General features: G+C 30.9%; 1 protein-coding gene and 1 long non-coding RNA gene across 3 annotated transcripts in view; one reads left to right on the top strand and one right to left on the bottom strand.

The window, feature by feature from the left end:
- Positions 1 to 20,378, bottom strand: part of LOC136067210 (uncharacterized) — a 29,941-nt gene extending 9,563 nt beyond the window's left edge. The window contains exons 1-4 of one of the 2 annotated variants that reach the window (XR_010628725.1): positions 20,060 to 20,378; positions 19,933 to 19,961; positions 19,773 to 19,849; positions 18,488 to 18,603 (exon numbers count right to left, since the gene is read on the bottom strand). This is a non-coding gene — a long non-coding RNA (uncharacterized LOC136067210). The other variant, XR_010628724.1, reaches the window with a different exon arrangement.
- Positions 20,379 to 22,060: 1,682 nt separating this feature from the next.
- Positions 22,061 to 23,561, top strand: LOC136067225 (lon protease homolog, mitochondrial-like). The gene is made up of 5 exons (XM_065772770.1): positions 22,061 to 22,214; positions 22,313 to 22,416; positions 22,847 to 22,911; positions 23,171 to 23,362; positions 23,475 to 23,561. Exons 2-5 carry the CDS (start codon positions 22,404 to 22,406, stop codon positions 23,559 to 23,561), a joined length of 357 nt encoding a protein of 118 aa, XP_065628842.1. The 5' UTR covers positions 22,061 to 22,214; positions 22,313 to 22,403.
- Positions 23,562 to 23,683: the final 122 nt, after the last annotated feature.

The following is a 23,683-nucleotide window of genomic DNA, read 5'->3' as shown; positions in this document are numbered from 1 at the left end:
AATGAGAAGTAAAAGCACGAAATGGAAGGCTTACTCTAATAATCAAACGATTGCATATAAGAAGCAGAGGGGATGTTGATTTACCCATTTCACAATGACGACAGTCTCAGCTACCAGCTCGGGTCGGGTTTGGTTTCGGCTTAGCTTCGGAACTTCAAAAATTGACAGGAGAAATCATGGTGGAGGAGTGGCAGATCGGAGGGCGAAGCAGTGAGTACGACTGGATGAGAATGATTTGTATTTCTGAGATAATTGGAAACTCGTTCACCCTTTCTGACCTAAAAAAAAACAATAAAAAATTGTAAGGTTAGACGTATTTTGTTTTACTGCACGTCTCCTATCTAAATTTTATTGAGATTTTTGTTCATGTTGTGCAAAAAATAAAGAGTATAATATAAAATTAAAAAAAAAAACCGTAAAAAAGCCAATTAAAAAAAAAAAGAAAAAAAGAAAAGAAAGAAAGAGTAAAGCTATGTGCTTATAAAAAAAAACTAAAATTCAAAATTCAAAATGTGAGAGTGAAACTCATCTATGACTTGAAAAATATTTAACTCTTACATTAGGTATAATTTGAACTTATATAATCTATATATATATATATAATTAAAGTCAAAACTGAGAGCAAATTTAAAAGTAAATATTTTTTAATTATCAAACGAGGTAGGCTAGTCCTAGTAACTAGAAGTCTTATTTAGGCTCATGTAAGGTATATATATTGCCTCACTTCATTATTATCAAAAAGGTGAATATTTTAGAATTGATTTATTTGGTGTGTTTACAATCACGTTCATTGACCTTTTTATCCAGAACCTATGATAGTAAGACATATTAATAAGTTGAAACTTGAAACTTGTGAAATGGTATATGCTTTCAGTACTAAATTGTGAAAGATGTGAGGTTCAAGTGATAAGTTTAATTGTAATGATATCTTTTGTGGTATTTTATGTTTGTGGTTCAAACCACATTTCCTCCTATCCACTATTTACCAATAAATTTTTTAATCTTGAAAAGAGACTGCAAATAATTTGTACTTATGTAAAATTATAATTTTGTGCATCAGTATATTCTTTTATGGCCAGTGTTTTTACCAACTTTAATTGAAACTTTTCACCCAGAATGTCTGCATACAGTTTGAGAGAAAAATATGTGTTAGGTTCTTAAAGTTTAGAATAATTGGCAAATCGTAAAGACAAACTTGTCTAGATATAGGTCCTAGAGTCTATAGGTATTATTAGACAATGCTCAAGGTGACACAAGTCAAGATTCAAGAATATACAAGCTGCAGAAAGAAGAGTTCAGAAACTGCCTGGTTCGATCGATCAAAAGACAGGATCGACCAATCGAAACACGTATCTGCAGAATTTTAAGTTCGGCCCAACAACAGTTCAAGTCCATTAAGGATTAGGGTTTCAGATCTAATATAAAAACTCATTTTGAATCTTACCCTTCATCTAAATATACTATATATGTGGCCCGAAAATAGAGGAGAAAAGAGAGAGTAATTGAATCCAAAGATAAAAATGACTGTTTTTGACTAAGTAATGATTGAATTCTCAACCAAAAAAAAAAAAAAAGTGATGCTACAGTTACTATAAATTGAGATTAAGGAAAAAAAAAGTTTGAATACATAACAAAGTATTTGGTTGTTACAGTGGCTGCTTGAGGAGATAAGTTAGGAACCCTATAGATTATCTTTCCAATTATTTTTGTATGCTTTAATTGATTTTCATATATATTCTCTATTTTTATAATATTGGGATTTTTAATAATAGAAATTTGTTAATTGAGATTTGGGAGTGAAAATTTGTTAATTTGAGTTTGTTAGATTTTTGAATAAAAAGATTATCCTTGTTTCAAATTTTTACTATCAAGAAAGTACTTGGGGCAGTTCCATTAATTAGTGTATAAACATGTGAAATTTGATTTAAACAATTTCTCCCATGTTAAAATAAAGCAATTGAATAGAAAATCTTTAAACTAGCATGAGTTGGAATCTACTCATTTCAACTCTTCAACTCTTCTTTTAGAAGAAAAATCTCTCAACTCGTTAGGGAAAAAGCTATCAATCACTGAGCTCATCACATACTTTACATATATGGATGTCAATTGTCAATTATAAATTCAATGGTTAAGTTGAAATCTTCGATAATCTAAAGTTCTAAACTTAGAAAATCCAAAAGATTATTTATACATAAACTTTTTAAGGAATTGAGTAGGATCTTTCAATTAATAGGACGTTTAGTGACAAACTTGAGTTGAAATCTACTCATTAACCTAATCCATTACAATGAACATTAAAGAAAGATTTAATCTAACAGTTGCTAGCTCGTACTTTACACATGAATATTAACTCTTAACTCACAATTATTAATCATAAATACATATATTAACCAAGTGTAGAGTAACTAGAGTTATCTTTTTATTTGAACCAATAACAGCTAACTACCTATAATTTGTTGTAAAAATATTGTGGATTTAGCATTTTTCAAAACCAGTTGAATAAAAAAAGTACTTTATTATTATTATAATATATAAAAAATATTTATTATCAGGATATTTATTTTTTAGAATATTATAAGGATTCTATTTCTAAAAAACTACTTATTTAAAAAATATATATTTGGCTGTATTTTTCTTTTTTCTTTTTAGATTTTAATTCCAGAGAAATACGTGTAATGTCAATCCAATTTGGGTTCATCTTATCACAAAAAAAAAAAAAAAAACGGTTTTCCTTTATGTGTGTGTACTGAAATCAGGCTTCTGTGCTGAAACATATTTATTTTTTTGGGGGGGTGGGGGGGGGGGGGGGGGTGTAAATCGAGGCTGTACTGAATGCGTGCAAGGTATTTTGTTAGTGCCTGGTAGAAGATCAAAGAATAAAAGGGTCAGGTTTTTCTTTCATAGATTGAGATGGCAAAAGGATCGTAGCTGGCTGCCATAGTTGGAAACTTAGGACTAGCAGACAATCATCTGTCTGGCTGTCGAAGAAGCTCTGGAGGCAGCAGGAAACAAAGGATTTTAAAGCTTATTATTCTTCTACTAAATCTAAAGTTGTGTCCTTGTTTAAGAATACAAGGCTTCCTAGATGGCAAATTGAAAGAGATTGCTGTAGCAGAAATGGAGTCTTTGTTTTTCAGTTTAGGTTCTTATGTGTTGCTACCACTATTGCTTTTTGCTAACAACCACCTATTAAACCAACACCAACCACCCCCCCCCCCCCCCCCTTCCCCCACCCCCAAAAAAAAAGAAAGAAAGAAAGAAAGAAAGTTGAAAGAGATTGTTCTACCATACTTGCAAGGAAGAAAATGGTTTATGGATTAGAAGGAACAGTTTAGAAGAGTAAAACAAAATGGAGTTGAAAATAAACATGTACACAAATATCTCTCTATGTTTGTATATGCATATACAAAACATGTATGGAGTAGTATATAAACACATATACAAATTTTGATGGTGTCAATAATTAGTTTCCATTACTTCCAATGTTTCATGTACAGTTCCATGTATTGAGTTGCACACAGATTTGGATGGTTAGGTCGTTCGAAATGCCATTATTAATTTATTATGTTCATTGGATATTTTTATAATGTTAGGATACTAGAATGTTGCCATTCAATCAGCAGGTGTTCATAAAAATAAAAAGAATTATGTATGTTCAACAAGTATTGTTGCAGTCACTAAGGTTTTTGATTCTACCACCATCTTTAAAAAATAAAATAAAAATCAATAATTTGGAGAAACAATTTTAAAGTTATTGGTCATTTGAACTAAGATAACCATTACACGAGCTATCCTATTGACAAATGTATTGGAATTAGTTAGACCAAATCTTAATCATCAATAATATTTGGGATTAAAGCAGAAAAAATATAGGTAAATTTTGAATTCATATATTGGCCTTTGCGTTTTTTTATTTTTATTTACAAGTTTAGGAGGCAATTGTTGTATGATGAGTTGAAGTTGTTGGTTCAAGTCCAGCTAAATTGGGTAGATTTCAATTTTGTATCATAAGAAAAATCTTGTCCTAATGACTACATAACCTAATTATACTTTTACTTTATATTGTTTATAGTTTGGAATTGTATGTTGAATGGTCGCTTCAGCTTAGCATTAGAACAATATACCCATGTCAATGTGTGTACGAGGTTTTATAAAATTTTTCCTCTAAAAATGCTATTTCTTAAAATGTAGACTAGTGATATGGGTTACACTAATCCTATTTTATAGACTACATGCAGAGTATTCACAGCTAAAGTCACCATATTCATGGCTAAAAAATCACCAAGGAAGCACAAGAATGGGTACAAATATGAGACACGGGTACCATATAATACAGATAGTTATATTTTGGTCAAAATGCATCGTTAATCCCTATATTTGAATGATTTTAGTCCCTAGAGTTTAAAGTAATTGTTTTTAGTTTTTTAGATGACATGATCAAATTAAAAACTAAATCCATTAAAACATTATCAGGCCAAACAAACTGACGTTATGACAAAAATATAGTTAAACCTACTTTAAAGCCCACTGCAACAAATTCAACATCTTAATTTTTAAAACTAACAAATGAATAATACCTCAATACTTCTTTGAGTTATTGTTTATCAACAAATAAAAGTAAATTGTTTAAGACAGATGTAATTGTTGTAAATAGTATGTGTTGGGTTATGAATTGACCCTGGTTAATTAATTCAATTACTGAAACTAACTAATTAGGTTACATTACATGCAAATTGTGGAGGCACCAACATATCATCAAACAAACTAAGTGCAGCGGAAATTAAATAAATACGGTGATTTGTTAACGAATGGGGAAAACCTCTCGTAAGACAAAAATCCCTCCAGGTGATTTTCAGGTCACAACTTCCAAGAATCCACTAATCAAGAACAAGTGGTTACTAGTATAAGGAATCTTACCACTACCTTGGCCTGTCCCAAAATACCAACCTACAATTGAATCTTTACTTCAATTCCCAATTGAACTTGCTCCTGTAAAGACTTCTTCTTGCATGCGTGGATCCCAATACGTGTCTGACTTCCCAACAACTAATTGATTGTTGTTGGATGCAAAGTTCTTCACTTCAAAGCACGTTAAAGATCTGGAAGTACTTGGTTTCAAAACCCTAAGGCACACAAGAACGAAATAGCTTCTTACAGAGTATATAAGTTCTCTAATTGAGTCTCTGTGTATTTGATGATTTTAAAATAAAGTTTTTATATAGTCTAGAGGTTTAGTGAATGAAACCCTAGCAATCCAAGTTATCATGAGCCAAAATTTAAATTTGAGAATAATGTCGGCTCAATGGGTGAGCCAAATAGGCAACCGCCTAAGGCCCCCAATGAAAAAAGGCCCCTAAATTTTTCCTAATAGAGATATTCTTGTACCAATAGAAGTATTAATTAAGCCCTAAATATTCACCAATAAATAAAAAGTAGTTGTTTTTTATTAAAGAAAAACCAGTTAAACAAAACTATTTTCATTGGATGGGTCAATTATTTAATCTCTCACACATAAATGTTAAAAGAACTCATTAATCTTACACTAGTAAATAAATTTATACTCAAATTCTATTTAGAAACATCAAATATATAACTTTATTAAACTTTTAAATCATAATTTTTTAGCATTTGGTTACTTCATTAAATAAATAGTGTTTATTTTGGTTGTAAAGTCATTGAGTAATGTGATAGGTTCATTTTAATTTGTAATTTTTTTATTAAAAAAATAGATTTTAAATGAAAAAAAAAAGTTAAATAAATAATCTATTAATATTCAAAATATAAAAATAGAGCTCACTTAAAATTGTCACCTTGGGCCCCACAATACTTGAGCCGACCTTATCTGAGAATTCTGAAATCGTAGAGCTCGATGGATCAAGATGTGTTGAGCTTGTGTCGAGATTCCTTCATTAAATCTCAATAGATACTAGTGTCAAGCTTCACTGAATTAGCTTTTCTTCACTTGTTTATTGGTTCAATTTTCATGTCTTTAATGACACTACTTGTTATATAAGATTTACATACTTCTTGATACATTAAACTCAACTTAGATGTACCAAATTACAAGTAAAGTGCATTTTGTCAAATGATTAATCAATACATAAAAAAAAAGATATGACCATAACAGTATGTATTAAAAATATATCCAGATATATATATATATATATATTGTTTTTGGTGCATAGAGGAATTTTATTTAAAAGAAAACAGATTATAGGATCACATGTCTAGTTATAGACACTTCTTTATGAGTGCAAAAACTGTCCCTAATTTACTACTCATAAACAAAAATAGTACAAGTTTCATAAGCAAAAACTCTGTCTCCTCGTGAACTTCCTTTCTTTGCTAATCCGTCTGCTAACATGTTGGCCTCACAGTAAGCATGAAGAAGATGGAAAGTCCACTCTTGCCTAATAAGGATCCCGCAATCATCAATTAAAGGAATGAGTTATGGTGCATATTCAGGGCCAGCTCAACAACTTTGGGGGCCTTAGGCAAAAATTTTAAGTGGGACATTTTTTATATTTAAATATTAATTAAATAATATTTATTGAATTTTTTTATTTAAAATCTTTTTTTCTTGCTTTTTGAGATGCAAAATTACTAATTAAGTTTTTGTATTTAAGTTCCTCTAACAAATTACTATTGTTTTTTTAAATACTAGTAACATATTTATTCATAAATCCTTATTTAGATTCAATTTGTTTTTCAATTTTTCTCTTTTTTTTTTTTTTTTTGTAAGAACATCTCACATTGCTAGTGTGTGTGGTTTGTTACAATGTCATGGTTTAGAAGGGGCTTCCAATGTGTGACAATACTAATTTTATGGCACTTGTGAATACTGAAGCTTCTGTAACTTATAATTTTGTATTGATTTCATACAGAGCTCCAGTACTGGAGAAAGCTTCTAAATCAGTTTGGGAGCTAATTTTGGACAGTAATGGTCTGGGGAAGGAAATTAGTGAGATGGTTGAAATGGTATTTTCTTGATTGAGTGGCCGGGAACCTCCATTGTTTCCCCTGCCAGACAGTGAGACTCATACTAATAAAGAAATTGAGAATGAAAAAGAAAAAGCGAAAGGAAAAGAATGGCCTAATGAAAACAAAGAAAAGGGGAATTTTATTTAAAAGAAAACAGATTATAGGATCACATGTCTAGTTATAGACACTTCTTTATGAGTGCAAAAACTGTCCCTAATGTACTACTCATAAACAAAAATAGGACAAGTTTCATAAGCAAAAACTCTGTCTCCTCGTGAACTTCCTTTCTTTGCTAATCCATCTGCTAACATGTTGGCCTCACAGTAAGCGTGAAGAAGATGGAAAGTCCCTCTTGTCTGATAAGTATCCTACAATCATCAATTAAAGGAACGAGTTATGGTGCATATTCAAGGCCAGCTCAACAACTTTCGGGGGCCTTAGGCAAAAAATTTTAAGTGGGACATTTTTTATATTTAAATATTAATTAAATAATATTTATTGAATTTTTTTATTTAAAATCTTTTTTTCTTGCTTTTTGAGATGCAAAATTACTAATTAAGTTTTTGCATTTAAGTTCCTCTAACAAATTACTATTGTTTTTTTAATACTAGTAACATATTTATTCATAAATCCTTATTTAGATTCAATTTGTTTTTCAATTTTTCTCTTTTTTTTGAAGTTTTTCATATTCATATAAATATTTTCTAGTAGACATTTATAATAATAAAATATTTATAAATAAATAAAACACAATTTATAATTAAAAATGATAATTTAACTAAAAATAAATTTAAAGTACAGAATAATAGAACGAGGTTATTGCAATTTTTCTAAACCTATAACCACTTTAAAGTCTAAACCTGCGCAAATAAAAATTAATTTATTACATGGTTCAATAAATTAGTATCACTATAATACAAATGAGTAGATATGATATACATCAAATTATTAATTGGTGTAATAATTTATAATAATTGATAAAATAAGAGTTTGCATTAAAAAAGAAAAAGATGTGATAAATTATTAATTCGTGTGTGGCGGGACCAGCTGTGATGTGCTGTGACCTGTGGGCAGAATGTGCAGTGCTGTGTGCACTATTCAGTCTTGTCTGTACAGGCCACAGCCTGTGTGCAGTGTGCAATGTCACTGTGCAATGCTGTGGGCTACGCAGCCTATGCAAGACGTGTTGTCCTATCAATCAAGCAGTGAAGTAGATTAAAAAATATATAATTTAAAATATTTATATTGAATAAAAAGCAAACTCTTCAATCTTAATTTTCAGAAAGATAGAGAGGGAGAGAAGGTTATCTCTACTATGCCCAAAGCCCACGTCGCCCCTCTTCAATTTTGAATTTAGTATACGGTTGAAATATCTTATTTAACTGAAATTGAAAACTTTTTATTGAAAATATAGAAAAAAATGTTAAAAAATAAGTTGAATAGTACAATAAGACCCATGAATAGTATCAAAAAGTGTAATAGGGCCATGAATAGTATCAAAAACTGCAGCGAGACCCATGAATAGTAGATGGACACGTGGCACAAAATTAGACTTCAATTGGATTTGGACTCTTCGATATTTACACTCAATAGTTCACTTAACACAAAAATTAAAAATTAGATGAGACAAATGGCGCAAACTTGATAATCTAATTAGATTTTCTCTAAGTTTTGGCTTTTAATATATATATATATATATATTTAATTACACACATATATAGATTCAAATTATACCTAGTTTAAGAGTTAGACATTTTTTAAGCCAGAGATGAGTTTACTCTCTCTCTCTCTCTAATTTTTTATTTTATTTTATTTTTGGATATACACATAAGTTTATTCTTTTTTTAATTATTATTGGGTTTTTGATGATTTATTATATTAGACTATTCTTCTTTTGCACAACATTAACTCACCTATAACAAAAATTTTAAAAACTTAGATAGGACACTAAAGCAAAATTAGACAAACAATTAGAATCTAATTAGAATTAAATTAGATTTTCTCTTAGTTTTGACTTTAATTATATATATATATATATATATATATATATTTCAATTATATTAGAATCTAATTAGAATTAAATTAGATTTTCTCTCAGTTTTGACTTTAATTATATATATATATATATATATATTTCAATTACACATACATGGGTTCAAATTATACCTGGGTTAGACATTTTTTAAGTTATAGATGAGTTTTACTCTCTCTTTTTTAATTTTTAATTTTAATTTTTTTATGGAATTTTTAATTTTTTTATATACACATGAGTGTACTCTTTTTTCTTTTTCTTTTTTTTACTGGGTTTTTGACTTTTTTTTATATTATATATTATACTTTTCATTTTTTTGCACAACGTGGACAAAAATTTGTAAAAAAATTTAGATAGGACACGTGCAGTAAAACAAAATATGTCTAACGTTACAATTTTTTTATTGTTTTTTTAGGGTTCAAAAAGGGCTCTAAACGAGTTTCCACTTAATTAAGAAATACAAATCATTCCCATTCTTCACAATAGGTTAGTTTAGCATATACTAATTTTTTTTTTTTTTTGGGCAAGTGTATATATACTTTTTTTGCAAGTTAGGGTGGTCCTATGACCACCCTGACTTGCATGTGGCCAGTGAATTTTAGTATTGACCAAATTGATCTAAATTATGAAAAACCAAAAATAAATAAAATTTTTTAATATAAAATTTAGAACTAATGAGTAAATACACCACAAATAATCAATCGCAATATGCTAAAAAAATAAACCACAACAATTAATAAGTTTATATATATCTAGAGTTTGAGGAGTATATTAGTAAAATATAGTTTAATTAAACAGATCAAATGGATTCCAAAGGTCGGACACTAACCCGGCCCATTTATTAAACGGGTCAATTGTATCAACCCGAATATGGTACGAACCCATTAAATCTCAACCCATAACTTACTAATTTCATGTCGAGTAGTGTCTTGTTTACAGGTTGTGTCAAATTTTGCCACTCTTAAACACATACAACTACAAGGCAGACATAGAGGAAGAAACGAAGAAAAAGAATAAGCAGCATTATCCTACATGGATTTGAAGTTCATGCAATAATGTATGGTATAATTAATTATAAATGTAGAAGTTTGAAAAGTAAAAAAGTTTAAAAAAAAATTTAAAGGTTAAAAAAATTTTTGTTAAAAAATTGTGATTAAAAGTGTATTTTTAACTCTTAATCTTATCCATTAGTTTACTTACATTTTATTGCTACCCAAAAACAAAGAAGTAGTGCATATGGAAGCCCACCAAACACCTGGCTGCGAGTAAGTTCGAATTTTACAGTGTGAATAAGGACAATAGCGGTACTATAATATTCCTATTTGCCGAGTCGAAGTTTCCTATAAATTTATGGCATATAATATATATTAGTCTTTAAAATATATTATTGCACTCGAGTTCATTGGTCTTTTGAGTTCATTGTTCATTGCAGTGAGTTTCCAGTCGTACTCACTGCTTCGCTTTCCGATCTGCCACTCCACCACCATGATTTCTCCTTTCGAAGCTAAGCCGAAACCAAACCTGAATCGTGTTGGTAGCTGCGACTGTCGTCGTTGTGAAATGGGTAAATCAACATCCTCTCTTCTTTTTATATGCAATTGTTTGATTATAGAGTAAGTCTTCCATTTCGTGCTTTTACTTCTCATTATTGTTCTATTATTAGAGAAAATGCGAAAACCCCATGTCAGAATCGGAATTAGTTGTGAGAGGACTTTCGTCTCGGCCTCCAATCAAGTATTGTCCTCTTTGAAAATGGCTTTAAGATTTAGTCCTCAAGGATTTGTTCAATCTCACATTGGGGAGAGACGCCTCCCACCCTTGCCTTATAAGCCTTGAGCCTAAGGAATGGTGTATCCATCAGCACAAAAAGCGTTTTTGTAGGAGGAACGAATCTTTTCCCAATCAGATATTGTTCTCTTTGGAAATGGCGTTGAGCCTTAGTCCTCAATGATTTGCTCAATCCCACATCGGGGAGAGACGCCTCCTATCCTTACCTTATAAGCTTTGAGCCTAAGGAAGGGTGTACCCATTAGGTGATGAGGATAATACCCAATTGGGAAAAGATTCGTTCCTCCCACAATATATATTAACTAGTAATTTTGTACTTCAAAAAGTATGAAAAGTGGCTTCAATTAAAAAAAAATTATAATGTAGAAAATTAAATAAATATTATTTAAATGATATTCAACCAAAAAAAAAGTACAAATTGTTAGGTTTTAGATCCCTCTAAACTAGATTTTTTAACCTGATCAATTAACCAAGTGAATACTTGGGTTTATTATTCAAATCTAAGTTAAAACAATAAAGTCATATCATGTAAAGTAGCGGAAAATAAAGAACACAATGATATGATCACCCAAGAAAACCAAACTGCTAAAAAATCTGGGAATGATTTAACCTAGCTATCCTCAAAGTAAAAAGCAAATCCATTATAGAGAATTGAAGTTTACAATAAGATTTAGACCATTAACATCATATTGCTACCACATGTAGAACTTACTCACACTACTAAGTGCAAGTTCCGAATCCACGAACTCCTTCTCTATTAGGCCTTTGCAACACAAGCACCCACACTTGTGACTTTGAGACTCTATTCAAAGGTTTATCAACACAAACTCTCTTGTTTGTGACTCCATGACCACCCATGAAAGTTTAGATCATCAACACATTTGATGACTAGATAAGGCAGCAACTTCTACAACACCAAATCTTGAGATTTTTCAAGGAATAACACTAGTAGAAGATATGAGAGAGCTTTTTGGGTATAAAACCCTAGATATAAAAGAGGCACACTCTTCTCTCTCTGAAAAAGTTTTTTAAAAATGTGCTTAGGGTTTCCTTTATATGGTTCAAGGGTTTTTTAAATGAAGGTTTTTTTTTTATTTATAATGTAACTAATAAAATATTTAAGATTAAAAAATAAAAAAGATTATATCAACAATCTCTAGACAAAATTTATTACCTCCAATATTTCAAATTAATATATATATAGATATTATAAGTAAAACAAAATTATTTTTTTTTTCTTAATACCTCCAATATTTCAAATTAATATATATATAGATATTATAAGTAAAACAAAATTATTTTTTTTTTCTTAAATATATAGTCAATAAAAAAAACATTTTTTATTTTTTAGTTTGGTAAGCATGTTTAAGTACAACTGTAATCACATAGAAATGAAAAAATAAACGCGATTTTGGGATCTCAAGGAAAGGAAATGCAATTTTAAGTTAGAAAAAAAAAAAAAGAAGTAAAATAGTTCAAGTGCAAAAGTATTGGACCCTAAACCTACAGAAACTAACAAGAAATTCTTATATAATTATAATTTAGACTCATTTGTAAATTAAAGTGAAAGCAACATTTATGTGATTTTTAGATTCATAGTAGTTTCATGGGACTTTATCTATCAAAGAATCAACGATGCTTATCTATCAAAGAATCATGAATTTATTGCTGGTTAAAAAGAATGATGAATGTCAATAAAGTCACAAAATAATGTTCACTTTTAAATGGTTTGAAATACACTCACATATTAACCACAATGATTTAAAGAAATTTTCAATATTAGGGTTAAATAAAAATAATAATAAATTTCAAACATTGAAATTTTAGATTATATTTAAAATGCAAACACAATACAAACTAAAACGATAATTAAGAGTGATGTTGCAGTTTATTGATAATGTGACCTCATCCACGAGCATGAAGGAAAGTGGCCATAAAGAGTCGCCAGAGGTGTTTTTGATGCCTAAGTTAGCTTAGAACATAAAAGATTAATGAGGAGAAGAGGAGATTAATGGGCATATATATATAACCTTAGCATCACTTTTTATATGTAAAATTTACAATAATTGTAGCATCACTTTTTTTTTTTTTAAGAAGCAATACTGATAACACATAAAAACAACTTTTGCCTAAATGGTTTTTATCCGGAGATTCAAATTAGGTTTTAGTTATTTAGTTAGATAAACAAACTATGGTTTTTTTTTTTTTTAAATCAAAACCGTAGTAATTTCAGAGCTTGCTGAGTGTGTCAAATGTGAATTTATTTTCTCTAAATAAAAAAAAACTGTAATTTCTTCTCTCAAAATCTAACAAAAAAAAATATACAAAAAAATCCTTATGTTTAAAAAAATATTTTACCGCTGAAATATCTCATCACAATGATTTAAACTAATATTTTCACCTATAAATTTACAAATCTTTTTGAAAAATTGCACTCAAAATAATTTTTTATTGATCCGAAAAGTGTTGGTTACACTAAGTACTCTCATTCATTACTATAATTATAATTATAATAAATTATTAAAGTTGTTTTGCTATAATTATTAAGGTTGTTTACCTTATAGTAAATTCTTTTTTAATAGTGACATATATGTCTCAAGTTTTTTTTTTTTAAATTTTAATAAAGACATTTATGACTCAAATTCTACTATCGTTTCAAGTAATTTAAAATAAAATAAATTATAAAAGAATGTCTCCATATGTTGGTAACACTGAGTAGACTTTCATTAATTAGAAAATGGTGTATGTGTTGGTAACATATTTAATAGAGATGTTCATGACTCAAATCTCTACCCTCGCCACTGTATTACATAAAATAAATTATTAGTCCCAGAAAATATCACAATAATGTACGTATACCAACTTTTAGGACTTTAGCACAGCACTAAAAGAAAGGGAACCGTGAAAAATGTGTCATCTTCGTATAAAAGAGGTAATTTTCTGTTTCAGTATTGGGTTCACTTCACTCCCACGAATTTGGTTTTACTCAACTCCTCTGCACCCATAGCAGCGAGTCAACATCTATATATATATATATATATGAAACTGAAGCCAATTATATAGATGGTAGTTCTCTGTGCAACCAGAACAACAGCGGCAAAAAAATCCAGCAGAAGCAAGTATAGAAGTCATGGTGCATGGCCACGATGGTCATATTCTTACGTTAATAGGGAGACGTGCAGGATCTGAAAGCCCACTGGTTCTTTCTGTGAATAGTAGGAAAGTGACATCTTATTGGATTCAGATCTCAGAAATGGTAAAGAAGAGACTGAAGGAAGCAAAAGCAACAGTTGAGAACATCAAAGGTGTTTTGTTTTTCGATTGGAATTTTTTAGTAGAATCAATTATTTTATATTTTTAATTTTTTTGTCAGCTTTATCTCAATCAAACTCTTATGAGTTTACCATGGTTGGGTTTGAAACTTTCGGAGTCAAGCTTGGACTTCATATACAAAATAGTTAAGGATAGTGCTGCACAAGCAAGTGCAGCAAAAAAAGCAAAGTTTAAAGCAAGTGCAGCAGCAGAAGCAGTTTATTAGCGATTCTGAGAAATTGAAGGCTTCAAATTTCTGTGCATCACTGTTAAGAATATGCTCATGGATGGTAACATCTCAATTGTTTACCACAATTTAAAATTTTAAACTCTACTTTTACAGTAACATAACTAATGCAATAACATAACTAAGTGAGGAAAAAAAAAAGTGCAGGTACAACCTCCACGTGAAGGTACTTTAGTAGTAAAGATTTATTTTGCCAAGCGAAAACTAGTGTGGGAATTCTAGAGAATGCTTTGAAGAAAAAGAAAAAGATTGAAATACAATGGTCTGATATTATAGGAATTCGAGCTAGAATTATGGAAGATAAGCCTGGAATTCTAGAGATTGCGGTTATTTTCTTAATATTAGTTTCATTTTTTTATTATTAAGTTTTTTCTTATATTAGTGGTTTCATTTTCCTCTGAGTCGCAATGGTTAAAACTGTTTTCAGCTTAACAATCGTCCTGCTTTCTTTGACGGAAGTAATCCAATGCCGCTCAAATACACCATGTGGAAGATAAGTTCAGACTTTACTGATAATCAAGCTCAAACTTACAGGTTTGTTTTGTTTTCTACTTTTGAAATTTTATAGTTGACATTGCTTTTGGTTTCTACATTACAATATTTGTTTAGTTCATTTGTCATTTTGTCACATCTTTGAACACATTTTTCTAGTTGTAAATGTGTTATTCTGTTTTAGGAGTTATGATGATTTGAGTTATGGATTTCTCTCCACATTCAGATGGAGCCATTAGCAACCAAGGAGTTGATGATCCAAGGATGGCAATGTGGTATCAAAGGATGATTAATCCTGCAAACATTCTAGGGAGAGATCAAATGCAAGGGCCATTTTCTATGGCTATACCAACCCAAGTAAATCCAGCCATATCTGCTCAAAACTATAATGTGTCCGCCGCTTGGCCTATTTCAGACACTCAAATCCTAGATGATATTCAAAGCCAATTGCTGAGTGACGATCAATTTCAATTTGATTATGACCCTTACTTAGAGGTGGAGTCATTGAAAAACTTAGTACCTGACTTGCAAAAAGAAATGAACCCAACAAGCAACTTCGAAAACTGTTTGTTGGGGGAAGCTGAACACATTGGTATGCAAAATGTGCGGAATGTCACAAGGGTGAACTCCTTGGGTTCATTGATGGCGTTGCCAACAGAAGAGCAACCTGCAAGTAGCACTCTCTATCCAGAGTCTGTTAACTGGCTACCTCAATCTCAAGATCCTAATGTGAATTTTATGATGCATCTACCTGGGAACAACACTTCAATGGATACAGTTTTTGATCCAGATCCTACAGTTGATACAGATGATCCAACAATGGTAGATTTCACAACTACTAATAATTTTGATGGGGACAATCACTAGACATGATTCAAAAGTGAGTATTGATATGAGGGAAGGATGATAATAAAGTGCATGATTCAAAAGTGAGTAGTAATATGAGGGAAGGATGATAATAAAAGCATATGATGGTCGGGCCCAATGCGATGGCAAGTGGAAAAAATACAGGTTGCAGATTCAAGCTTAAGAATTAACCTATTCAAAAAGAAAATTGAAGGTAAACACCACGTGTCTCACATTTTGTTTAAGAATGCAAGGCAATTGGAGGATTCAATTTGAAGTCATCTTATTTAGAATTTGTGCATTGGGTATGACTTTTATTTTTTAGGTTTTTGTAAGTAGGCAATTGTACCCAACTTTTAATTTTTTTAGATTTTTGTAAGAAGGCAATTGGGGGATTCAATTAAAAGTGATTGGAATTTGTGTACTAGGTACAACTTTTATTTTTTAGATTTTTGTAAGTAGACAATTGGAGGAATTTGTGCGTTGGGTACGACTTCTTTTTTTAAAAAAAAAAAAAAAAAAATTTAGTGAGTTCTTCTAGTATTACAAAAAAATTCTTCTTCCCTGAGTTCCCTCCCTCTCTCAAAATACCTATTATTTTTAACTTTCACACGAACCAACTATTTTCGCTCTACCAATCATAGTTAGCCACATAGAGAATTGTGGCAAAAGTTTTACATTTTTTTGTGTTACTAGATTTTTTGTTTTTTCAATAGAAAAATAGGTAGTCTTGAACTTTGGATTTCCATATTGTTGTGTGAAGCAGTTCTAGCTTTGAAGTATGTGCTTTGCAAATCCTTCTTACCATGTAAACTCACAATACTTTCATTTCATTTTTTTGAGTTACGAATGTATTACTTTTAGCACGCATATAAATAAAACCTTACAATATCCCTTTGCTTTTGCTTCCCTTTACAAGGGCTTCCTAGTGTAATAGTGTTTCATATCTGTTTCTAAGAAAAGGGCAGAGTTTAGTGGATACTAAATATACAACCACCATCTAATATAAATGAGCAGCTAGGAAGCACGGATAAAGTGGTTGCCGTATCCAACATAAATTATGCCCAAAAACATGTAATATATATCCACACAAAAAATATTAATTAATTAATTGCCGTGACCTCAACATGTTGTATTCTACTTTTTCAAGAAATGTTGTGTTGTTGTTTCTCCATGACATGTCCAACATGGACATGCTGCCCAAAAGAAGAATCAGTTGATCATTCGTTCATCTCTTGTACTTTCACTAGGGCTGTCTAGTTTGGTTTGCAATTGACAACTAGATCTGATTGTATAGAATGTCATTGTATTAAGGAATAGATTTTGAGTTGGTTGAAGGACATAAGAATCAATTATATTAGCAGACTCTTTCAATCTCTTTTGCTAAGCCTTTTTTTGTGCCAAATATTCAGTTTTTGCAACCAAAAAGAAAATGTTATTGAAAAGCCTGCCTGAAGTTATTTGGTTATGTATCCCCTTTTGGAACATGACTTTGAGTAATGCTCTAGCCATACTGCTAAAGAAGCATAAGCATAGTCCTGGTGTGCTCACAAGAAATAATATGGCCTCTAAGCTATTTATTGGAAGGATAATTGGACTCTAGCTGCTCTGCAGAGTGACTTTAGGACTCTTGGCAGTATGTTTGAGGTCTTTTGCATCAAGAGAATTGGCAGTTACATCCTAACAGAGGCACGTGCCCATGTTTAGCATGCATCAAAATCATTCATGCCAGTTGCCTGGTCTTGACCACTCTTTTGGTTCTTTTTTTTTATATCCTGGCTAGTTGTCCTTTTGAGAGTTGTATATAAGTTGGTCTAAGTCGATTTTCTTTTGGGGCGTACTTCTTTTAAAGTTTTTTTTTTTCAATATATATATATATATAATATAAGATCAAGTGACTTCAGAGTACCATCAAAAACTTATCAGGAAATTAACAATGCAATTTTGTGCTGGATGTTTTAGTGTATTGGTGCAGTGAAGATTGATGGTAGGGTGTCTGGTGATCAGGGAAGCGCTATTGAAAGCGATTCACCTAAACATCAACTCACATGATGGTTGCAAGGAGATAGAAAGAATGATCAAAGGCAACAAATCAAATGGAAAACAGTCCTTAGTTGAAGACATTCCAAGTAAGCTGTGTGGCAAGAATCCCAACAATTTGCCAATCTTGCCTCTAATAGTTTCATGAACATATTTGGGCCTGAAATGACTATGTTGCTGGCTAGAACTTTATGTCATTATCTTCACATAAACTTTTCTTTTTTTCTTACAGATCCACTTAGAGATCCCAGGTTCAGAGTAAAAAAAGTGGCCATGGACAAAGAAAGCTCTATCCTCATGTGCATTACTAAAATTTGACAGAGAGTTGATTTAAGCTTTGAACCACCTAAGGTATGTACATACAGGGTATCTACCCACATGGATTCAGCCCACATACAGGGTATCTGCCCAAAATTGCTAAACCCACTTTCAAGTTTCATTCATTATTTTCATATATGCATCCACATTAATCATCAAAATTGGTTACACTGGATTGGTCATCTTATTAATTTTTGACAAAGTTAAGGAAATTTCATGGTTATGAAAACTCAGTCACTATTTAACATTTGATACTGCTAAGATAACTTTAAGATAATGACAATTGTCCAACAGATGACCAAAGCCTTTTCACAACCACATAAAAGCTATGAGTTTTCCAAAAAGTAAGTGCATGCCTTTAGTGCGCACCTAGGAGGCTATTTCTACCTCTAAAAACAAATGAGAAAAGGACAAAAAACACTAAAACTTACTCAAGTTCCTGCCTTAGCGCATCAAACAACTCTCTTTTGGTTTGTTTCTCTGCCCAAGGGGTGTTAAGAACTTTACTCTGTTCAGCCATTTTAATGGTAGTATTCTTAAGCTCTTCCTGCAAAAACAAAGAGCGTGGACATACAAAAATTTCACATTAAAATCAAAATATACTAGTACTTCCTTAAGCATTGATATCTTTGACAACTATTGATTTTAACTTTTTCCACTACTTCCATTCCTCCCTTTCTAATTACAGAATTAAGCAAAGGAGAGAATACTTGTGCTAGAACTTGCTTATGAAATCCAAGAATTTCACTCACATAGGCGGCATCAAACTCATCAAGTCACCACACGTCCCTAAAACTAAAAGAATTGTATAAACACGGACAACTAGTTAGCCTAATGAAATTCAACGGGAGCTAGCAACATGAACCCAAAATTTTAAAAAATTCACCAATAAATTTCTAAACTTGATTCTTCTAAATATCTGGATAAGCAACCCACTTTAGTCTACCAGTACTGTTGACAATTCACAAAAAACTTTAGTACATCCCCACAAATTCTTACTGTAGAGTGCAGACCACACAAATTGCAATGCGGTTCAAGAATTAGAATTGGTGATACCAACACTAGGACTTATACTAAGAACTAGCTGGTATCAACAAAATTTACATAAATACATACATAAGCTGTATATATAAAACCTCACTAATTAAAAAGACACGCACACACTAATAAACAAGGGAACTTTTTGATACAAACAACAAAGTCTCTGCACTATATATTGGGAGGGTTCTATTATCAAAACTCATATGTAACAAACAGCTCCATCATGTGCATGTGTGCTTATATACATGGACCTTTGATATCATTAAGTGTTATGATATCACTTGCTCTCTCTCTCTCTCTCTCACACACACACACACACCAGTATATGCCACTCATGAGTAACAAGTACAAATTAGTGTTTCTCTTTTGTGGTTTTGTGTCTAGCAAAACAAAGGCAGTGTTTGTTTTTATAAGAGAAAAGTTGACGATAAAGATCCGCTCCAAACATGTTTAGATATTTTCTAAATAAAATTATGTGACAAAAATGACATATTCACAGTCCCTTTTATAGTTATATAGCATGTTGAAAAAAGATATCTCCACATATGTTTAAAATCAAACTTTTTTCATGAAAAAATTTTAGATTCATAACAAATTTTAGAACTTTTTTCACTTTATGAGATGATAAGTTGTTATTAGTGTTCTTTGATGTACAATCTGACACTAACAGAATACCTTGTCAGCTCATATATTTCACAGGGCCTTGATTTAGCTTCCATTTTATAGATTATTGTTGCCTATCAAAGGCTTCCCTGCAAGTGCAAAAACAAAAATTATGTAGAAGACTGGGACAGCCTCAACATTGATGAGCATTCACTAAAAATTAGATTGGTACCTGAAACACCACAAGTTTTATAACTTCCCCTGCAAAAATGAATGAAAAATCAAGATATTCCTTACAATTACCGAATTTTACCAAAAATGGCAAAATTGAGTTAAATACAGAATCATAAACTACTAACCTTAAGGGTCGTCCCAAAATAGACGGGACTTATTCTGACTTTTAAACTAAAAGTTATTAAGGAAAAACAAATTTTACTATAAATAGCAAAAACACTATTATCGGGGCCTTAATGAAGGAATTCGCCTAAATTTTGGCGACGTTCATGAATCTGGATCAGAATGTCGTTTCCCTTTAGCTTGCAAATTTCATGCAATTCCGACACTGTTACCCCGATGGTCCCTACTGGCACCCCCCTTTGATCTTGCGTTGTGACTTTCTGCGCCCCTACTGCTCAAAGAAGGCATGTGCTATCTGTTCTACATCAGTGTGCGTGTTATTAAAGATAATAGCATAAGTTTGTTAGAGTTTGTGTTTGATTTAAATTTTGATGAGATCATTTTTCCTAAAATCCTATTAAAATTGTTCAAAATAAAGATAAAGATTTTTTAGAATTTAACCACATCATCAACTATTTAAATAAATACGTAATGGAGATCTGAAAAAAGAAAAAAAGGGGAGTTAACGTGTCAAAATAACATTTTTTTTTTAAAGAAAAAAAGGGAGTCAACATTTCAAAATTACATTAAAAAAAGAAAGAAAAAAAAAGGAGTTAACATTTCAAATTACATTTTTAAAAAAAGAAAAAAAAAAAAAAAGGGAGTTAACGTGATACACATTAAAAAAAAAAAGAGTAGATCTCAAGGTTGCTACATACCTAAATAAAAAAAATAAAAAAATCTAATCAACAAACCAAAGTTAGCGTATAGCATAAGTTTGTTAGAGTTTGTGTTTGATTTAAATTTTGATGAGATCATTTTTCTTGAAAATCCTATTAAAATTGTTCAGAATAAAGATAAAGATTTTTTAGAATTTAACTCTATCATGGACTCTTTAAAATCTTATCACCATATCATCAACTATTTAAATAAATAACTAATGGAGATCTAAAAGAAAAAGGGAGTTAACGTGGCAAAATTACATTTTAAAAAGAAAAAAAAGAAAAAAAAAAGGAGTTAACATTTCAAAATTACATTTAAAAAAAGAAAAAAGAAAAAGAAAAAAAAGGAGTTAACGTGCTACATATTAAAATAAAAAAAAAAAAAAAAAAAATCTAGAACTCAAGGTTGCTACATACCTAAATAAAAAATTTAACGCCAAAAACATATACAATGATGGTAAAAAAAACCTTTCTTAAAAGAAAAAAAAATACGAAGAAGGAAAAAAAAAGTGAGGAAAGAGAAGAAAATAGTAATTGATCATTTATATTTTGACCATTAATCAGGGAGTATTGTGGTAACTATTTTTATTCCAATTCAAAATTTTTAAATAAAATGTAAACAAAGGCTATTAAAGGAGGTAAGGGAAGCTATACTGTTTAACTGTTCAGGAATGATTTTGAATACTTCTTTTATAGCATAAAGCAGCCTTGTCTTTGGATCACAATACCTACAACATGAAATGACAATTCATTAAGAAGTACAATGGTAGAGTATATGAAGAAACCATTCATTTCAAAATTACATTTAAAAAGAAAAAGGAAAAAAAGAAAAAGAAAGAGTTAACGTGATACACATAAAAATAAAAACAAAATATAAAAAAAGGAAAAAAAGTAGAACTCAAAGAAAGTCAACCATAAACAAAAGAAAAGAAAACAAAGAGAAACTTGCAAAAGATAGAACCTGAAAATTTGTTGGAGCCTCTAATAGTAAATGTCTTTAATTTAAAGAAAAAGAAAAGAGGATATAGAGCTAAACTAAATGTCTTCAATCTGAAGAAGAATGAGAGATAGAAAGTGAGATAGAAACTGTAAAGCGTACATGAGTTTATAGGTCTTAAAGTGTAAAAGTTTTAATTTACATATTTATCCCTGGTAGTTGAAAACTTATAAGTGGGTATAATGAGGATATTTTAGACAAAAAAAATGAAGAATTCAAATAGAGGAAGCCCCTTAAATAGTAGTATAGATGATTGCATGATTGGTGATTGGTGATTGATCTTTTTGCAGAGTGGTCTCCATGCGTAGTTTGGAATGCATTATCCTACTGAAAAATATATAAATAAATTAATAAAAACTGGAACTGCATATATCCACTTAAACCGGAATTTCCTGTGCCTTGAATCCTAAGTTCTTCTGGTTTTCCGTTAGACAATTATCTGATGTTGCTGACATCAAGGTAATTAAACATTTTATTTATGCTGAGACAAAAATAAATATGTGGCTGTACAGTGCTATTATGCTTCTTGTATCATTAACTACTAAAATTATTTTCAGGGGCATTGCCATACCTACTCTGGTGCTATGCCAGGAAAGATGGTGCAGTGCCTAAAAACTGTGGGAACAGCTAACCCTCTTGTACTAATTGATGGTGTCACAAGGTAAATAGATGGCTAATTGGTTTGATTAATCTCAGATCTGAGTTATATTGTTTTCTGGAAGAATGAAGATATATAAAGAAGGTAATCTAGATATTGATAGCATGCTGGTGTATTCCTGCCCTGCATGCTGATTGTTTTAATATCTCCAATTTAATAATGGGTTCTGCTTTATTGGCATCTCCTAATACACAAAGTGCTTGAAAGTGTAGGAGGAAAGGGTCGAGTTGAGGGGTTAGCAATATCTTGTAATTATCTCTCAAGAAAGAAAAAAAAATAATGGGTTCTGCTTTATTTTCAACTCTTGCAGAAATTGTTTGATTAGAAATTTTATTTTTGTATCATTGATTTTTTCTTTGGTTTCTATGCAGTTTGATTTTATGCAAATTGATTAAATTTCTCCTTTAGAATTAAGCAAGCTTTTTGGTTGCAGGTTTTAGCCTTACCACTTCCACATTTACCATTTTTCCAGGATTCTACAGGCCAGTTCAAGTTAAGGTATGGCAGGCTTCTTAATTAAGAATAAGTTGCTCTTTGAATCCTTGTTTTAGTTTCCTGGTACATCTCATATTCTAGTAAGGTCCATTTTCTAAGCTGCTGTTGTTGCAATGTTCATAAAACTTTGTTGTACATCATCTGAAGCTTATAACAGATGTTTTCTCTGACTTTTATATAATTGTATCAAATTTTTGGATAGAAAAGGGACTTATAAGTTGGAACTGTTGGTTCTCTAATGCATTTAATACCATACATGCAGGGTCCTAAACTATTAGCAGCTTTGCAAGAAACCTATGAACGGCAAGCCCCATATGTTGGAGCTTTTCTTGTTAAAGATGAGCTAGGGACCGATCCTAGTTTAGTATCTGGTTCTGAAACAGAGAAAAACATATATGATTTAAAAGGAAAAGAGTTACTGAATCGTCTTCATGAAGTTGGTATACTTGCTAAGGTAACTTGTTGGTTAGAATTTTTAGAACGTTAGATTTATTCACCTGAAATATATGTATTAGAAAAACCTATATGAGTGATTACTCTGTTTAAAATTTATTTTAATGTACCAGATTTCAAGTATCCGAGGAGACCGAGTGGTCCTTATCGCACATGGACAACTTCGAATCACGAAGATGGTGAGTATGAAGGAACGATAGTCACTACAAATTTCTATGTTGATGGCTTAGACGCTTTTACAGAAATTTTAATGAGCTAATGAAAACATTTCAAGTCTTGGATGAAGTCGTCCTGTCATCCATATGATTTTTTTTTTTTTTTT

The sequence above is a fragment of the Quercus suber genome, unplaced genomic scaffold, assembly GCF_002906115.3.
Source record: "Quercus suber isolate HL8 unplaced genomic scaffold, Cork oak 2.0 scaffold_63, whole genome shotgun sequence".
Lineage (NCBI taxonomy): Eukaryota > Viridiplantae > Streptophyta > Magnoliopsida > Fagales > Fagaceae > Quercus > Quercus suber.
This window is presented reverse-complemented; position numbering and strand designations above follow the sequence as displayed.

What these genes read in the sequence shown, in the direction of transcription:
- LOC136067225 (XM_065772770.1), top strand. An exon ending in ACAGGCCAGTTCAAGTTAAG is followed by an intron (nt 22,912 to 23,170) that starts GTATGGCAGGCT and finishes CCATACATGCAG; the next exon opens with GGTCCTAAACTATTAGCAGC. An exon ending in AAGTTGGTATACTTGCTAAG is followed by an intron (nt 23,363 to 23,474) that starts GTAACTTGTTGG and finishes TTAATGTACCAG; the next exon opens with ATTTCAAGTATCCGAGGAGA.